The 20,010-nt window shown below is 37.6% G+C and overlaps 1 protein-coding gene and 1 long non-coding RNA gene across 16 annotated transcripts in view; one reads left to right on the top strand and one right to left on the bottom strand.

Annotated features, from left to right (window-relative positions):
• Nucleotides 1-20,010, bottom strand: part of DMD (dystrophin) — a 1,568,405-nt gene that overhangs the window by 322,554 nt on the left and 1,225,841 nt on the right. For all 15 annotated transcript variants that reach the window (XM_067466757.1, XM_067466754.1, XM_060770144.2 and 12 more), the window contains one exon: nt 16,211-16,365. In XM_067466757.1, the coding sequence (XP_067322858.1) occupies nt 16,211-16,365 (155 nt within the window). The remainder of the gene's footprint in view (nt 1-16,210; nt 16,366-20,010) is intronic.
• Nucleotides 1,863-20,010, top strand: part of LOC132771755 (uncharacterized) — a 100,313-nt gene continuing 82,165 nt past the window's right edge. The window contains exon 1 of the long non-coding RNA XR_010909660.1: nt 1,863-2,051. This is a non-coding gene — a long non-coding RNA (uncharacterized lncRNA). The remainder of the gene's footprint in view (nt 2,052-20,010) is intronic.

The following is a 20,010-nucleotide window of genomic DNA, read 5'->3' as shown; positions in this document are numbered from 1 at the left end:
AGTAATGTGTTAAGAGGTCTATTCTGTGTGTACGCGCTCATGCATGTGTGCATACACATGAATCTGATCTAACTGCTTTGGAGAGAGGACCTCTTAAAGGTACTTTATGCCAATATTTTCCTTCTATGAATTTGTAAGTTTTGCAGTAATATCATCAGGATCTTTTCTTAATGATATGTGTTAACCAGATTTAGTCTCTAGGCCAGGGGTCCTCAAACTGAGGTCCGAGGGCCAGATACGGCCCTCCAAGGTCATTTACCTGGTCCTCGCTCACGGTCAACCTAAGACTGAAATGACTTGAAAGCACACCTCAACAACAACAATCCTATCTCATCAGCCAAAAGTAGGCCCACACTTCCCATTGAAATACTCATACATTTATATTTGTTAAAATTGTTCTTCATTTTAATTATTATATTGTTTTTAAGTGGGTTTTTTTGCACTACAAATAAGATATGAGCAGTGTACATAGGAATTCATTCATTCTTTTTTAAAATTATAATCCGGCCCTCCAACAGTTTGAGGGATTGTGATCTGGCCCTCTGTTTAAGAAGTTTGAGGACCCTTACCCTAGGCCAGTGATGGGCAACCTTTTCAGCTTGGTGTGTCAAAATCCGCCAAAAAAAGAGAGCATAATTCAGGTGGGGTGCCACTTTGAGAAAAAGCCCCATAATTTTGCAATATTTATAGTTTAAATAACAAAAATGCATAATGGGAGGATAAATTCTTTAACTAAGCTACCTATTAGTGACTTTTTTGTTGCTGAATTTCATTGACTAAATGTTCAATTGAAGGTTTGTATTTTGTACACTTCAAGCCCAAGCAAGTGCTACTAACATCATCTGTCAATCTGTTTCTTTGATGGTTTTGATATTATTTAACACTGAGAATAAGGTCTCACAAAAGTACGTGGAGGGAAAAATGGTGAGTAAAGCCATGTCAGACTACACAGAGAAGCCCTTGAAATCCACAAGCATGTGGACAATTTCGACATGAAAATGAACAAAATCTGGCTACCAGTATTTTAAAAACTCTAAAATCAGGACAGTAAAGAAATAGCAACACTCAGGAAACAGAGGAATTCCAGACAAGAATCAGTCAGACCCAGCTAACACCCCACAACAAAGGATTCCCCTGAGCAGGAAGGAGCCAGACTTTGAAGCTGCCAGGCCATTCAAGGCTAATCAAAATGGTCAATTGCAACATTCACATTTGCCTCCAACAGACAACAGTTCTTTCTCTCACCCTGGATGCTATTCCACAGATATATAAACCCTAAAAAACAGGGAAATTCCAGACAAGACACAGTCAAGCCCAGCTAACACCTCCTAACAAAGGATTCCCCTGAGCAGGAATGAGCCAGACTTTGAAGCTGCAAGGCAATTCAATGTTAATCAAGCTGGCCAATGGCAACATTCACACTTGCCTCCAACAGACAAGAGTTCTTGCTCTCACCCTGGACCTTCCACAGCCAGGCTTTGAATCTGCAAGGCCATTCAATGCTAGTCAAGCTGGCCAATGGCAACATTCGCACTTGCCTCCAACAAACAAGAGTTCTTTCTCCCACCCTGGACCTTCCACAGCCAGGCTTTGAAGCTGCAAAGCCATTCAACGCTAATCAAACTGGCCAATGGCAACATTCACAATTTCCTCCAACAGACAAGGGTTCTTTCTCCCACCCTGGACGTTATTTCACAGGCATATAAACCCCACTTGCCTAGTTTCCAACAAACTTCAGAGGATGCCTGCCATAAGATATGAGAGAAACGTCAGGAGAGAATGCTCCTGGAACAGAGAGGTTTAGCTGAGGAGAAAAAAAGACCCCAGCAACCAAGCGCGCGCCTGCCTCCCTCGGTCAAACGCGGCCACCAGATCAAAGGCGCCGCCGGGTGATTGGCAGCCGAGGGGCGGGGCTGAAGGATTCTTTCCCCCCGAGATGCGCTCCTGCCTTAAAGAGACAGCACACTGTTTTTCTCTCTCCTTTCCCTCTCTTTCGCCCGCTCGGAGAAGCGAGCAAGCAAGCAGCCCACAGCCAGGGATTTGGCAAATGCGTAAGTTGCTTCAGCCGCCCCTGATGCAGCCCTATCCTTCTCTGTAGGCAGCCGCATGTGGCCGCGTGTCATAGAAAATGGCCAAGCGTGTCAGTGCTGACACGCGTGCCATAGGTTCGCCATCATGGCCCTAGGCCCTCCCTCCCTTCCCTTGGCCACCAGCTAGGAGCCTGCTCTGCACTGTATCCACTACTTCCCTGGCGCTGTGCACAAGCCCTTCTTCCCTGGCCCTTTCATAGTTGGCCATGTCCTTTCCTTAATTCTGGCCATTGGTATTTTGAACCCATCTGATCGAGTAAAATTGAAACTGGATTTCAATTTTTTTGTGATTGTTTTAGTGGGTTTTTATTTTATGTTTTATGATGTTTAATTTTGTTGTATGATTTCACTTTCTGGCAATTGAATGTTTTGCGTTATGTTGGAAACCACCCCGAGTCCTTTTGGGGAGATAGGGCGGTGTATAAATAAAAGTTTTTTATATTATTATGATTCATTCTAATTACGTATTCTAATTTTGTAAGTCTGTAAATTTGCTATTTTAAAGATGGGATCAGAAGCTGTGAGTGCATGAATGTATAATACTTTATTTTTGGCTAATAATTTTTGTGCATCTTTCCACTGATACAACAGTGCATATATTTTGTCATAGCTTAAAACTGTATATATTATCCATCACATATTCTAATGGACAGGTTATATAGAGGAATTGTTTTGTTGTATACAATGATCATTTGGGTCAGCAGTTCCTATTCAGGTGTCTCCAGTTATTAAATTTCAGTTCCCATGGTGAATTCTCAAGTATCCTGGAAATTGTTGGCCAATTTGGTAAACTATTATAGATATAGTTCAATAAATGTTCGTTTTTTGTGTACTTTTCTGTGTATGCTTGATTTATCCCTGGCATTTTGTATTTGTATCAGTGGTAATTACATTCTATTAGTTGCTATATTCGCTGAACACAATGACATTATTTTATGTTTTTACATGGTTTGAGGGTTTAAAAATATAGTTTCTGTAGTTTAGATTAGGTGGGTTGTTATTGTTAAAGTGTCAATAAACTGATATGGTTGAACTGAAACTTCTTGGTCTTTTGTCACTCTCTGATTCTGTATAATATCACAAAATGGAGATGTATCTATTAAACTCAAACAAACAAAAACATACTGATTAAACTTCTCGAAGCAAGAAGCTGCATAAAATTTCAAATTAATAATGCAGAATTTCTTTCTCAGCTTCAGAAATGGTGAAATGGTGCATCTACAATGGTCTTCTTTTATACACAGCTGTGAATACCACAGAACAGGAGATAAAATATTACACAAAAACATGCTTCCCCCCCTAAACAACTAAGCCTTCTTGGCATCTCAAGCCTTGCACTCCTGATTGAATTTGACATAATCATCATTATCATGTTGCCAAACTGAAACCACATTGGCAGTAACAAGTGTCAGGCCTGCTTCTTCCAAATCTGAAAATTACAGATTTTCTCATTTCCCATGACACAGGAATTCATTTACATTTCCACAAAGATGAACAGTGATGTAATAAATGCAGGGACTCATCCTGCTAACTTAAACATATGGTGATAAAGACTAGTTAGGGGATAAAGATGGGGATAAAGACATTACTACTGTCATTGAAGCTGAACTTGTTGCCCTACCATTTTACCAACATCTTTCACATTTCTATAATCATTCTCTCTCTCTCTCTCTCTCTCACGCACACGCGCGCACACACACACACACACACACACACACACACAAGCCCATTTTCAGGTGACCTCAATTGTACTACGAAATTCCTCTGTACACTGATGGAGACTAACAAGGTTATGTATCTAAACATATTTTCTACTTTAACACTATTAAGGTGAATGAATTTTGGAAGTCTACTTATACATTACATCATACACACATAACATTACATAGCATTACTTCTGAGTTTTGAGAACTTAGAACTTCATTGGTTGGCTTTTCTTTTCTACATGACTTTATTGAGATGTACAAAATTTTGTAATTACAAGGCTATCTGTGTATTCTTTTAGGGTGCATCTGCATTGTAGAATAAATGGAGTTTGACAATACTTTAGCTGCTCAGTTATATGGAATCTTGGGAGTTTTAGTTTTAATAGGTCTTTAGCATTGTCTGCCAAAGAGTACTGATGTTTCACCAAACTACAATACCTATGAACTACAGGCAGAATGACCATGCTTAGTTTCACCTAATACCATGTGCTTGTCTAATACTGTCACTGATCTTACCTGGGCATCAGCAACTAATTATGACCCTTTTCTCTTTGTCAGAACTGGTAACATCTTCAAGCCAAATAGCCAATTATTTAGAACATTAAGCCTTCCAACCTTGATTCAAATAGGTGCAGGGGGGTTGTGCTCTATAACTGTGATACGTTGATTATATATATAGGTAGGTAGATGTGAAGGTTTCGGGGGCCTTCTACACTGGAATGCTAATTCCACACACATGATGCAGCTGCACTGGGGGTGGGGGTGGCTAGATACCCATCTGTGCTAATTCGTGAATGACATGGGAGGGAGGGTATGACCACTGTCCCCCTCCTCTCCATGCCCCTCAATTTGTCCCAAAACGTACTGTACTGAGGCATGAGATGTCTCTGGAGCTCCCAGCATGTTAAAATGATGCCATAAGCTTTGGAGATGGGAATTCTTCCCTCCTCCCCTTCCTTCCCAACACCACAGCTAATGTCAGGGTGAGAAATTGGGAAAAGATAGGTGCTGCATCATGGTCAGAGACCATATTGAAATGAGGTGGGGTAGAAGCTGGACAGGGGAATGCAGCCTGGGGAATGCAGGATGGCCGTAAGGCAGTTATGGATGGTTCTGGTTGTCTAGCATATAAAACAGAATTTTAATGCAAGAATCAGAATTTTCAGTGTAGAAAATCATATTTCTGCATTGAAGTATTTTCTGAATAAAATGTATCTTTTTTTCTGTAAAAATAACAACATGCAAATTCTACACGGAATTTTTGCACAAGTACTTTCTCATCTCTTTAGAAGCCTTCCCATCAGGGTTTCTTGGTATTCAAGGAAGACATTTTTAAATTTTGTTTTTTATTTTTTATTTTTTTCCTACCCTTAAAATATTGCCAGCTAAATAATGATGTGTTACACTTTACTATCAAAAAGTTGTTAGCTTAAGAATGGAACAAGATCGTTCCTCTTGCTGAAATTCCATTGACTACTATTATTATGTTTGAATGCATTCCACTGCAGCAAACGTTTTATATTCAGTCTGTTCGCCACCGGTTTCTGAATGCTAATCAGTCCATATGCTATAAAATTTTACTTGCACTATCATAGTATTGCTAAGGGAAATCTGTATTATTCTTTGAAGTGTTGTCCAATGAGAAAAATCTGTTTAAACCCTAGCAAAGCAAACAACAGTCCAGCATTGTCTTTTAGTTAAGTTCACAGTAAAATCAAAATAAATTTCAAACTGAAAGGCAAACATACCTAAAATTATTATCATCCAATGGCTACACAAATTAGGTCGCATCCAGGACTCATGAATATTTTAATAATGAGTTGATACCTGAACTTAAAATAAATATAAGAGATAAGGCAACAAGAAAGTTAAAAAAAAGATGAAATTTTGCTCAGGGAGGAACCTACATTAGTTTACCAGCAAGCCCATATTTCTGTTACATTAAATTGCTATCTTAAAGTTTCACTGCAGATTTTGTTAGCCTGGGAACTTCCATGGGATTAAGAGATAAGTTGGGAAAATGCTTTTAACTATAATAGAAGAGACCAAACAATATGTTTGGTGAAACAAGTCTTTTGTGAAAGTGGTCTATAAAAACCTCAAGTCATTTTAAAAGATGTTTGCATATGATGCAGAAATATACAAGCATCATCTAGCATAACATTAGTCAAATATGGCAAGAAAAATTCTGATGCAATATTGTTTTCTAGTACAATATTTTGCAAGGAATTTGCAATTGCTTATGTTTATTCTGGCCTATTAGATTAATGTTGTCAGCTATATTGGTATCTTTTTCACCTCCCAAGGCATTTGCTTCATGAAATGTATGTGATTGTTCTGTTTTATCTTCAGAGGATCCCAGTGAAGTAGGTCAGGCTAAGAATGGAATATAGAATCATAGATTTGAAGGCCATCCAGTATAAAGCTATGCAAGAATTACAAAGCCCTCCCAAAAAATGACCATCCAGTTTCTATTTTAAAAACCTCCAAAGATCTCCTCCAAATCTCCAAAGAACTGGACCACAGTCCAAGGCATTGTATCTCACTTTCAAACAGCTCTTAGCATCAGGAAATTCTCTCTAATGTTCAGGTTTGATCTCTTTTACTATGATTTGAATCCAGTTCTCTGTGTCCTAAATCTCAACTGTATCTTAGGCATTGTCTACACCCTACTTTATCCAGACCAGTCTGGCCTTGTATCAAGCCAAAGACATCAGGTCAGTGGGCCCTATCTGGCTTGACAAGGTGAAGAAAACAACCTTAAGAGATACTTACATTGGCTACAGGAACTCTGGATCCAGTTATCCACCCCCTACCCTCTTCCAACTAAAAAGGGAATACAAATTCCTTGCAAGGCAAAAGAAATAACAACATGAGCACAACACTCTACAGCTGACTGCTTCATTCAACAACAATGCTAAAACCTTTTGGCAGCTTGTATCAGGAGCCCTACTTTCTCACAATAGAGCTCCAAATTGTGTAATTCCAGCACAGGTATGGGAAGATCATTTTAAATTTACCTTCACCAAGACTTGCTGTCTTAAACTAGAATCTGAGCAAGATCAGGAAGTCAATTTTCTGGATTCGCCTGTTGACATTGTTCTGGACTTAATTCACCAGTTGAAGAATGGTAAAGCCCCAGGCATTGGTCATGTCCTCGCTGAACTCATTAAAACTAACTAACACTGGTGAGCACTTTTACTAGCTGTCCTATTTACTACCATCAATATCACAGGCAAAATTCCTGTTAGCTGGAAGCAAGCCATTGTGATTCCAATTTATAAGATTTACCATCTAGTATAGGATGATTACACTAGTAACTGGTTCAAGCTTTAAAAAGCCTCTTCTATTGGCCTGTCTTCCTTCCTCTTATCTTCCTGGTAGATCAGTCCAATTCCAAGTAAAGTTTTTACAAGGTGTCAATTTCCCCCTGGTGACTTTGGCTGTTGCCAAGTTTCTCTCTGAGGTAGCCAGAATAAGAAAACTTCCTGTGTTAGACACAGATTGAAACTTGCCTTGTATATATTTCCAGTGTTTTTACCCATGTTTTATGCATCTGGAATTGTACTTATTTATGAATCTGCTGTGCACTTTTTCTGCTGAGTAAATTGGGTCTTTGGACCATAATAAAGACTGTTGTTGTTGTTGTTGTTGTTGTATTAGAGGACCTAAAGGACCATGCTCTATAGCAGAAGATCTAAAGCAGTTAAGTGCTAAAAAATGCAAACAGTCCTGGAAACATTGCTCTCCAAAAACAATTGAAACAACAGCTGTTGAAGGTTTACTCAATTCATTTCCATCAGAGATCTATCTGTCAAAAGATGTGTTTCAATGATACTCAAATGTTGCTATGACCTATTACACACAAAAATTAAATGAAAAGAATTCGATGACCTTGGTTGAAACTTCTAAAAATCTTTATGAACTGCTTGCATGATTTATATGAAAACTTTTCTTTTGGGCAAAAAAGGAGGTAAAGTTAAAAAGCCAATAAATTACAGGATTTTTTGAGTTCAAATTTAAAAAATGGAGAAAATATGTATTATGTTTTTAAAGAATAAAAGAATTGCAAAATGCTCCTTATGGAAGTCACAAATTATGAAATTGTATAGAAACAGCTAATCAGCAAGCTAATAAAATGCCAGCAATACACATCCTTCTAGAAAGCATTATTAAAACAGTTTATGTTATCATGGAGAACAATTACATGGCTTGGTAAAATGTTATAAAGGCCAGAATCCTAGCTTAAGGTATTAATGTTTTTGTTTTCAGTAATATAAGTATTCTTGGAGGAGGAGGTAACAACACAGTAAAAGGAGGAATTAGTGTTCAAAAGCTGAATGAGACTAAATCAGACCACTAATAACCATTTTCCATCCAGAATATTTTGACAGTTGCTTCCTTCAGCCTTTGGTGCTAATAAAAATAGAGGAGGCCCCAGAGGCCCCTGCTACCTGTGTTTAACACAAAATACCATGATTTTGGTGACAGTAATGGTTTCTAAAAAGAAAAGTAAGACACATGTTTACAAGTCATTTTGGCTCTTGTCCAAGCAATTAGAGCATGTGCCTCTGGTGCCTTTTTTTCCCTACCACAAAATGCGGAAAAAGGGAAGCACGCATCAAACATTTGCAAATTTGGCAATTACATGATTATATCATTTTCATGATGGCTCGGTGTTATAAAACAAAATTGTGGGGTAAAGGGTAAACGGAGCAATCAATTCCAAATCTAGCTAAGATTTACAAAATATAAGACAGTAGATGTTCTTATCCCAATGGAAATACTTATTTTGGCTGAACTATCAGCTATGGACAAAATATAACATCTGGCATAGTTCATTGTTCATATAATCTGTCATAGAAGGTACACTGGACTGACAAATGATCAATGTTTTGGATGTGAGTTAATCAGAAATTACTTTATAGATACAGGCAGCCCCCAAGTTATGGACAAGATAGGTTCTGTAGGTTTGTTCTTAAGTTGAAGTTGTATGTAAATCGGAAGAAATACATAAGTGTAACTTCAGCCATATATCCTTTATTTCCTTTGTCCAATTTGTTGTTGATCCACATTTGTCAAAATATATGATCTTGTGCTATTCTTTTCCATTTCTGGCCAAATACCTTACATTCAGATAATATTTTGACTTTGGTATTTTAGAAATTAAATTTTGTGGCAGTGTCATTAAGGTTACTAGCCCTTGTGACCATATAGCTGCTATCTATCTATCTATCTATCTATCTATCTATCTATCTATCTATCCAAGCTTTGGATAGCATAGCAAAAGGTTAACACCCCTGTGGCATCTATGCCCCTTTTCAGAACATTTCACCTCACTTTCTATCCTATCGTATTTATGCAATTCTAGTGCACAACTTTTTTGCCCAAATTACATCGTGAAAATTAAGGCGCACATTAGATTCATGTATTACTGTAATCTTAGTGCTCCATGTGAAGGGAGAGGGAAACCTGGAGAAGCAATGGCAATTACTTCCAGAGCCAAGCTTCATTATTAGTTTTTAGAAAAAAGTTAAAGATGTGGCTTTGCACACAAGCGTTCAAAGAATAAGTGACTACGGGCTTCAACATGGTTTGAATTAGGATTATGAACAAGGATCTTGGATGAATGGAACTATGCACTTCATGTGCTTTAATCTGTTTACTGTTTTAATGTGTTTATTGACTAATAATTAACCATTTTAATGGGGGGGGGGTATGTTATTGTTCTACTGGTGATTTTACTGGTATTTAATTGTACCGCAGTTGGAAGCCACTGAGGGGGAGAAAGGCGACGTATAAATGAAGAAAGTAAATAAGTAAATAATTTTTACTGTTAATTTACTGTTTGAACTTTTCATGAGCCCAACATTGAACTAAGGGTTTAGGGTTTTGCCCCACAGTTATATATATATATATAAGAAATTAACGATCTGGATCACCCAAGCCTAATATATATATATATATATATATATATATATTAGGGCTTGGGTGATCCAGATCGTTAATTTCTTTATGCGATATTTATTCGTTATTATTTCATAATTAGAAGCGATATTGATGCGTTTTAGCAACCCGGAAGTGTTTTGCCCATATCGAAGCCGCGTCCGCCATCTTCCTTACGATCCGCCAGTAAATCGTAAATGCTGGGGGCATGGCCTTCAGGAACAGCTGTTACCCACCCCCACCTCCTCCCTCTTTGCATCTGCGGCTTTGCGAGGCCCGGCTTTGCAAGGTGGGCGTGGCCACGCCCAGCTCTTCCTGTAATCTTGCATTTTCCCAGCCCTGGGTGCCTGCAAAGGGTGATGGATGACAGGGGAATGAGGTGGGCATGGCCTTCAGGAAGAGCCGGGCGAGGCTACACCCACCTCATTAACGAATCGATTCGCAATTAACAAAATTTTGTAAATTTCGATATTTTGAAATCGGAAAATTCTGAAGTCCTATAAAAATCAAAACGCCAGCGCCCCCTAGAAACGAAACGAGTTTAGAACCAATTTTTTCCTTGATCACCCAAGCCATATATATATATATATATGCTCTGTGCATAATGAGTACCTTAAAAACAAAAGAACCAATGAACGAAATAATACAAAATTTGGCAACAAAACATCTCACAACACAAGGAGTGACCATCACTCAAAAATTATGATTTTGTCATTTGAGAGTTGTAGTTGCTGGGATTTATAGTTCACCTACAATCAAAGAGCATTCTGAATTCCATCAACAATGGAATTGAACCAAACTTGGCACACAAAACTCCAATTACTAACAGAAAAAACTGGAAGGGTTTGGTGGGCATCGACCTTGAGTTTGGGAGTTGTAGTTCACCTACATCCAGAGAGCAGTTTGGACTCAAACAATGATAGATCTGGACCAAACTTGGCACAAGCACTCAATATGCCCAAATATGAACACAGATGGAGTTTGGGGGAAATAGACCTTGACATTTGGGAGTTGTAGTCACTGGGATTCACAGTTTACCTACAATCAAAGAGCAGCTGAACCCCATGAATGACAGAATCGGGGCAAAATTCCCACACAGAACACCCACGACCAACAGAAAATACTTAAGGCCATCCAATTCAACTCCCTTCATCAGGGCAAGAAAACGTAATCAAAGTACTCCTGACAAAGAGCCATCCAGCCATAGAGATAGATAGATAGATAGATAGATAGATTGATATGATATGATATGATATGATTTACACACACAGAGAAATAGAATCATAGAATCAAAGAGTTGGAAGAGACCTCGTGGGCCATCCAGTCCAACCCCCTGCCAAGAAGCAGGAATATTGCATTCAAATCACCCCTGACAAATGGCCATCCAGCCTCTGCTTAAAAGCTTCCAAAGAAGGAGCCTCCACCACACTCTGGGGCAGAGAGTTCCACTGCTGAACGGCTCTCACAGTCAGGAAGTTCTTCCTAATGTTCAGATGGAATCTCCTCTCTTGTAGTTTGAAGCTATTGTTCCGCGTCCTATTCTCCAAGGAAGCAGAAAACAAGCTTGCTCCCTCCTCCCTGTGGCTTCCTCTCACATATTTATACATGGCTATCATATCTCCTCTCAGCCTTCTCTTCTTCAGGCTAAACATGCCCAGTTCCCTAAGCCGCTCCTCATAGGGCTTGTTCTCCAGACCCTTGATCATTTTAGTCACCCTCCTCTGGACACATTCCAGCATATACTATCATAGATTTGAAAGGGACCCTTAAAGAAGGACAATGATATCTTGCATGTTCCAGGGTGGGCAAACCAGACACTCTCCACATCAACACTGGCTAAGAAACAGCAAGAAATACTGTTTACCCACAAGCATAAAGACATTACATATATTAGAAACACTTTCTCATTACTTTATTTTCCAAATAAACAGACTGGGCCACAGCAACGCGTGGCAGGGGACAGCTTATATATATATATATATATATATATATATATATATATATATATATATGCTGCGTTGCATTACCTTGTCTACAGCAAACAGCACAATAAAGCTTAAACTGGGAAAGAATGGGATTCTACTAAAGGTGGTGTTACTGTAGTCACATGTTCCTCCTGCCTCCAGAATTCCCTACTGAACACATCTAAACAACAAATCTGAGGGGGAAAGACAACAGATAAGACTGTCTCACCCATTCCTTCCAGCATTTTAAAAATATATACACAAATAGCATAGTTTGTCAACCAAAAAGAAAAATGTAAGAAAAGAGGCAGTTTTGAAAGAAAAAAAGTATCCTTCCCTGGAAGCATTTTGGAACAAGTTTTTGTACGGTCTCTAGAAAGTTTGAAATGATTTTATTTATACATGAAATACTTTCTTCGCCTGGATTTGTAATGTGGTATACGTATACCTGTACTCCCACATCTATCTCTCTGACAAGATATGGTATCTTTGCATCTGGATTCTTTTTCCCAGGAGGAGCATGTCATGCTGCATCTGTCAATGCAAGTAATGTATTTGTACAGGACTTCAAAATTTGTTTAGCCTCTTCCTGTCTTTTCAGGATCCCAAAGAACCGGGATCATTGTAGGTCCCGGGAGTTAATTCCCACAGGGCCCACACCTGGAAAGATCTGGACCTTACATTAAGGACCGAGTCTTTCCAAGTGTCTGATTAATCCGGAGTAAACTAGGAAATCAGGTTTTCCTGAGGTAAACTTAAGACAGGTCCTGCATTCTGGGCCTGCCTGGAATGGCCCTAAAAAGATAAATGTTACAGCTGCTGTGCACATAAACTCTTTCTTGAAAAACAAAGTATTAGAATATCAAAGTTTCCAGTGATGGAAAAGAAAACCAGATAAGTAGCCCATATGGGATGTGATCAAGGCACATATCATCATAGCAAGATCTGACATCTCTAGATGTGGTTAGTCCCAAAACCTGTCAGAGTTCTAACGTATACCCAAACTGCAAATCTGAGATTGCAGGGAAAGTATAATCTCATATAGCTGAAATGAAATCCCCATTCCCTGAACTTCCTTTTGACCAATGAGAAGTACTGCTGTCTTGTCTCAATTAAGCTTCAATTTTTTCATCCTTATCCATCATTGACAGCTGACTTTGACTTAGTCCTGAAACAGCTGAAGATTGGGCCGTGACATTTTTCTCAGTGTTTAGCCCACAGACATTCTAATAACCTTATTTCCTAAACCATTACAATCATGGTGATCATTCTGTTACATCACACCATCTCAGCCACAGAAATAATTGCCATAGTTCTGTGTTCATAAATTGCCTGGATTTGGAAAGGCAAAGGTCACACCACCGGTTTTCCTGGCAACAATCCAGAGAGAAAAAAGTAGCCCTTTGTGTGTGCTATGAGTAGGAATTCTTTGAATTAACTTCATCATTTTCCTTTCTTACAGTTTTGTACCAAATTCATTTCACATCACAGAATGGCATCACTTATTGCCCTACCCACCACAACTGAGCCCAAGATAAGGAATAATACCATAATCAATATCTAACGTACTGACAGGAAAGCTATGAAGTTAGAACTCTCTATTATGATATGTACACTTAAATAACACAAGGAAGAACTGTAATAGTGGGAACTGAGAAAAGGAACTTTGCACAAAATACTTTTCCTCAGAGTCTATCTGCAGACTACTCTGCGAAAGTGAACCTATGGCTCATCCCTCTGTTTCTGGAATATTAACAGATACCTCACTTGGGAAGTGCAGAACTAATACCACGCTTCAATATAACTGTTAAAATAGTGCAAGGGAAGTTTCAATGTAATGCTTTGTGTTATCTCAACTGTACTGCTACCCACCATTTACACTGACAAATGGTGGGTAGATAGATAATCATCCTCACCCATATGTCTATAAGCTCTCTGTTGGCAAAGATTCAGCACTCCACTCCAAACATTTGCCAGTCCTGGCCAAGCAGTCATGAACATTTTTTGCTAAAGAGAATCATATCCTGCATGCAAAAAGCACAATGAGCTGTCACTTCCCATCCCACTTCTTTCTTTTCTCAGCAAATACGTATGTAGATTCAGGAAAGGTATGATTCAGAGGTTGCGTATTGATCAGTCTTACCTGTTTCTATGCTTTCTGAGGAGTGCTTTCAGTTCCATAACCCATTCTCTGACAGTCAGGGAGTAACTTCACTTGTGACTTGGCTTTTCATGATCTCTACTATTCCAGATGCTGTACAGTTAGGAATTGTGAGTTTGAGATGTCTTTTTTTTTAATTTGTTAGTATATTTTTCTCCACTAAAATATCTTTTGGCTTCAGGATTGGACTTGTGGGGAAGATGAGGTTTCTGGACACATGATCCTTACCTGGTACCCTACATTCTTATTCTAGGTGAGCAGGATAGATGAGGGATACTGCTACAAAGTAGGAGTTTGGAATGAAATGTTCCTAGTGAAGCATATCTGTTGATTGGACTGACAGTGCCTGAGCATGTGGTTCTTCCCTACATTCCTAGTATGTGGTTGTACCATATATTCAATGTTGGGCCCTCTGCACATAAACTATAAGATATCAAATCCAACTGGTGTTCTAGCATCTGTGGTTGGCCTTAAGCATGCTGAAGATTTTGTTTAGTACTCATTTTTTAAAGAATATGCCAATATGCAGACTAGAACACAGTTATCCTTTTGATTACACATATTGCAAATTCAGTTATATTGATATAGATTCAAAATGTGCACAGGTATGTTATACACAAAAATACAGGTAAAGGATTCATAGGATGACAAATTAGGTTTGTGAGCAGCAGTTCAAAAGGTTCACAAAAATATTGTGTAATAATTGTGTAATAAAACTAATTAGGAAAACAAGTTGCGGGTAAGAGAATGTTTTAAACAAAAACAGTTTCCTTCAAAAGGAGTTTCCCTATCACTTTACTATAAAAATGTTGGCTAATAGCCAAACTATCAACCTAACCCTAACCCAAAACCTTTACGTTAGTGAGGAATCCAGGTATAGCTGCACAACCAGTTATTTTTAATAACAAATTCTTTAATACTAGACTCTCCATTAACTGGAACTCAAGCAACCAAAACTCTCAAGCAGCCAATAAATAAATTCAAATTCAATACTGAAATCATTAGACGAAATAAAACAGCTAAATAATAAGACTACATGGCTAAAATATTACCAAATACATGAGGATTTTAAGGAAGATGAAAAGCTCGGGTTTAGCCAGGACCAGGGAATATGGGACATAGTGATGAAAAAAGAGAGGAAACTGATCAAACTTCTCTATCAGCAGATACTTACATGGTCCACAGAAGAAGAGGAAATTAAAGACTGCCAGGTAAAATGGGCCAGAGATATAGGATATAGTATCTTAACGAAGCAATGGGAGGAAATTTGGACTAAGAAAATAAAATATGTAGAAGCCAGTGATATGCGAGAAAACTGGTATAAAACGTTTTATAGATGGCATTATACTCCAATGAAAATATCAAAATTTAACAAAAAAGGCTCGAATTTATGCTGGAAGTGTCAAGAAGAAAAGGGAACGCTGTTTCACCAATGGTGGTCCTGTAAAATAGTTAAAAAATTTTGGAAGGACATACATATGGCAACACAAAAAATTATTAAAACAAATCTCCCCTTAAAACCAGAAATATACCTACTAGGGATTACTACTACCAAATTAGACCCGAACCATGATAAGATAACCTTTCTTCTAAACACAGCGGCAAGAATGCTGCTAGCTAAGGTATGGAAAAAGAAAGAAGTACCAACTTTAGAAGACTGGGTCTTGAAAACACTAGATATCATACAAATGGATAATCTTTCACTAAGACTCAAGGGATCATTAAGTCGTACAGACTGGTCCGGCTTCAAAGAATATATTATGGCCAAGGAACTCCCGATCCATATTGATCTGTCTTGTTTATGAAATAGAAGAAGCGAAGAAGACCAATTCGACTATGGAAGGAAAACAAAACAGGAAAGGAAGACCCCCGGAAGACTGACGGGAAGTGATACCCCTATCCCCTATCCCCTCAGACTTTCCTTCCCTCTCTCTGTATATACCCAGTACCTCTCATCACACCCCACCCCCTCACTAATAGTTTCTTTTCTTTTCTTTTCTTTTTACTTCCCTCCCCTCCTTCCCTTGCTCTCCCCTCGCACCCCCATATTCTGTAAGTACAAAACTTCAATAAAAACTATTAAAAAAATAAATAAATTCAAATAAATAATTCTTAATTTTTTTTAAAAAAATCCTGCTTTTATAATACAGTAAAACAGTAAGATTATGCTACATATACCACATCACACTAGAGAATAAAGCCACTTAAAATCCTGTTCTGCCTCCTGCAGAATTCTGGGTTTTGTAGTTTAGTGGGGTTGTTAAAGAATACTCCGTAAAGAGAAGCAGATTTGCCATTTCATTGAGTTTCACAAGAGTGATGAAACTACACATGGTATCCTACCTCTTATTAATTGTAGCCCAAGCATCATTAATGTTATTGGTCATCAGTTCTACTTTTCTGGTATCATCAGTTGAATAATCCCGGAGAAGCTTAAGTGCCAAATCATTTGCCACATCCACATTTATATGCCACTGCCGTAATTCTTTTGCAAATTGCTGAAAAGTGAGGGGGGAGAAAGAAAATTCAATTAAACTTGAAAAGAATCATACAAGTACAAAGTGCTTAACCTATATAGTAAAATTGCACTGCTTTTTTTTTAAAAAAAAGAAATACTTTCGATCAGAGTCCTTTAAAAATCATAAGCTCATATAATCAAAAGGTTGGAAGAGACCACAAGGTCCAGTCCAACCTCTGCCATTTAGGAACATGATACAATAATATATGAAACATTGTTTTTGTTAAACTGTATACAATTGGCCCTATGTATTTGCAAGTTTCAACCAAATGTAGATCAAAAATATTTTTTTCAAAAAGCAGTGAAAGACAATGGCCAACTAGACCTTGTTATATAAATCCCTCAACGATTCAACTTTCTCATTCACTTCAGTAAAAATCCATGTCCACACATATATCCTTGTGGACATACAGCTCTCCTTTCTCTTGAAATGAATGGGAACCCATTAAGAATGAAGCAATTCCATTTTTTCAATGAAAATGTCAGAGCCCTCTAAGGAATTCTAAAGGATATCATGTTTCTATTTTTGTGGGATGCAAAGAGAGCACAATACTAATCAAAGTTTGATTTCCCCCCCTTAGAAATGACTATTCTCTAAATATGTTTGCCACAGTTGCAGGCAAAAGGTCAGGAAAGAATGCTACTGGAACATGTCCATACAACCCAAAAAACTCACAACAACCCAGTAATTCTGACCACCCCTGCCAAAAAAGGTACTTTTATAGACACAGCAAAAGATTTAATTTTTAAAAGGTAAGACATAGCATGTTATATTTATTACCCAATGGTCAAATTCTTACAAAAATAAATACATTACAAGCTCATACATATTTCAAGTTTCATAGGTTTCCCAAAAGAATCCTGTAAATTGTTTGATAAAGATTATGATAATTTTTGTTGGAAATTCCTTGTTTTTGTCCCAGACCTATCATTCACAAGATTTCAGGGGGGGAAATGCCTGTTTAAAAGTCTGAGAGCCAAAAAATGTAACCGTTTTTATCAAACAGGTTTTTTGTTTTGTTTTTGTATTTTAACTAAGTAAATGGAATCCAAGGAATAAGGAATGGAAAACTGGTGGGTGAAATGAAAGAAAGAGCATCCCCTGCCAGTTGTAGATTCATTCACTGTTTTCTTTACTCAGACTGCTTTTTGCCCACAAGGGGTGGGGAGATCTTAGGATAACATGTGTAGTTTTACTCTAAGCCCTAAATGCAACTTAATGATGTCATTATTGTGTGCCTTCAAGTTGTTTCTGATTTATGGTGATGCTAAGGAACACCTATCATGGGGCTTTCTTGGCAGGATTTGTTCAGAGAGGATTTGTGTTTCTCTTCTTGTAGCCAGGAGAGCATTACTTTCCCAACTTCACCCATTGGGTTCCCTGGATGAGCAGGAATTTGAATCCTGCATTTCAAGAATAATAGTCCAACACACAAATCATCACACCATACTGGCTCTCTACCCTAGAACATCCCATGAGTGGGAAAGCAGAGGAAAGCAGGGGGAATGGTCTTCTAAGTTGACCAGCCATTCCATGTTCTTACCGCATCAATGCTTGCTCTTATTTTCTTGGGTGTTAGCTGACTCCTTAAGATGGGTTTAGGATGGGTTCCATGCAGTGCGGAAACAGGGCTCCACAGAGTCCTACCAGAAGTTCCCTTACATCAGTTGATGACCTCCATGGGATTCCTGTGGAGCTCTGTTTCTGAAGCACATGGAAATGAAGCTGTAAGCCCATGAAATGAAGTCCTTAATTACAGCAGAGTGAAAATCCCCACTTGATATATTTGCACTGAATTAGAAAACAGTTGTGCAAGAAGTTGTAGAATCTTTTGTAATGATTTAGTATAATGACTTCCATAATAAAAATTATAATGGATACCACCTAGTGTTAACTTTGAAAATGCCCAAATCGGGCCTTACAGTATTACAGTGAAATGCATGGATGCAGACTAGTCTATAGCATAGATACCTAATACTTAACTCTCCCCACAAAAGCAAAGGGAAGATTTAAGTATTGTCCATACTATCATATTTTTGCTTGTGATAGTGACTTATGTAAGAAATCACATATGCAGAGCAGAGTTACAACATGAAATAAAAAATAGATACTCTGCTTATATGTAATAGTTTTCCTTATTGTTTTATTCATTAGATTATGTAATGAGTGCCACCTACTGGAAAAGTATTAAATATGCATACACAAAAATTTACAGAACTACTAAAAATATAATGAATTCAAATATACTTTTCTTGGTCCCTTTTTTCTTCTGAAAATGTTGAAAAGTTCTTACAATATTGATGATTAGGCCACTGTAGATTCCATGCCAAGTGAAAAGTGGGATATAAACTGAATGAATGAATGAATGAATGAACTTTGCTTCTGTTCTAAAATATTCAGAATAGTTCTATTCCACATTTAGCAGAATTTCATTTCACATTTCATATTAAGTGGAAATTATGCTGCAAATAGAGATAAATAAAGTAAAAACACTGAAATAATAATAATAATAATAATAATAATAATATAGAAATAATGTGCGTGACTAAGACTGCTGGCAGAATAAATCTGTTAAAATTCTTGAGCAAGTATAGTAGGAAGTTTAAAATAGCAACAGGAAAAGGCAGTAGCATCATCACTGAATCAAAATGTGTTGCCAAATGTGTGATGTCCCATTCCTTTTAATCGCAGTTATCTTTGCAATGAAACCTGCATTTAATTTAACAAATACTATTGAATTAATCCGAACAAAGCAATTATTTCAATGATTTGAAGCAGATATAAATGAACAGTGCAACATTTTTTGTTTTATGTTTTGAATAAGCCTTCAAATATGGAGGATAATTGTAGCAATGTTGATGTCTAACATTATTAATTATGCTAAACAGTAAATACGTTATTTTGGGGTTTTTTTAATGGTTGTACCAATTATGGAAATGTTGGTCACTCACATAGTCTAATTTTTGATTCTAAAAATCAGACCTCGGTGGCTTGCTTTTTAAAATGTGTTTAATCTCTCAACCTCCCAAAACAAATCCTTTCAAAGAAGACTGAAAAATGCAAGATGATTGGCAAGTTTTTCGTTGGTAGAATGCAAAAAAGTAATGACCTATAAACATATATTCAATAAATGTGTACTGTATCCAGCCCTGTGTGAATTGAAATGATCTTACATTTTTCTCTGAAGAAAACCATTTAATAGGCCTACTGACAACTCATTACAGGCCATTTAAAAAATGATGCTTCTCACCATTAACATCAGTACTTATATCTATTAAATTAGTGACATAACTAAACAACAATATTGGTTGGAACATTAAAAGAAGTGGGTCTTTCTCTGTCTCTCTTAATCTCTCTCTCATGCATTCATACATTATCTCGCGCGATGAATTGAAAACAGTATTTTTAAAATAATTGTGAAGAGCTCTGCTCTTGAGCCCTGTTTTCCATTCTTTTTCAGTGAGATGGAGACCAAAGTGATGCAATGACTGTTTTATCAGCCAACCTATTAGAGTCCCATTATTTTCTGTCTTACATGACTTAATGTAATGAATTTTTATAATTAAACTAATGACATACTTTTTCCCCCCTCTCTTCCTCTCTTTACTTTCAGGCCCCATTTAT

This window comes from Anolis sagrei, chromosome 3 (genome assembly GCF_037176765.1).
Source record: "Anolis sagrei isolate rAnoSag1 chromosome 3, rAnoSag1.mat, whole genome shotgun sequence".
Lineage (NCBI taxonomy): Eukaryota > Metazoa > Chordata > Lepidosauria > Squamata > Dactyloidae > Anolis > Anolis sagrei.
This window is presented reverse-complemented; position numbering and strand designations above follow the sequence as displayed.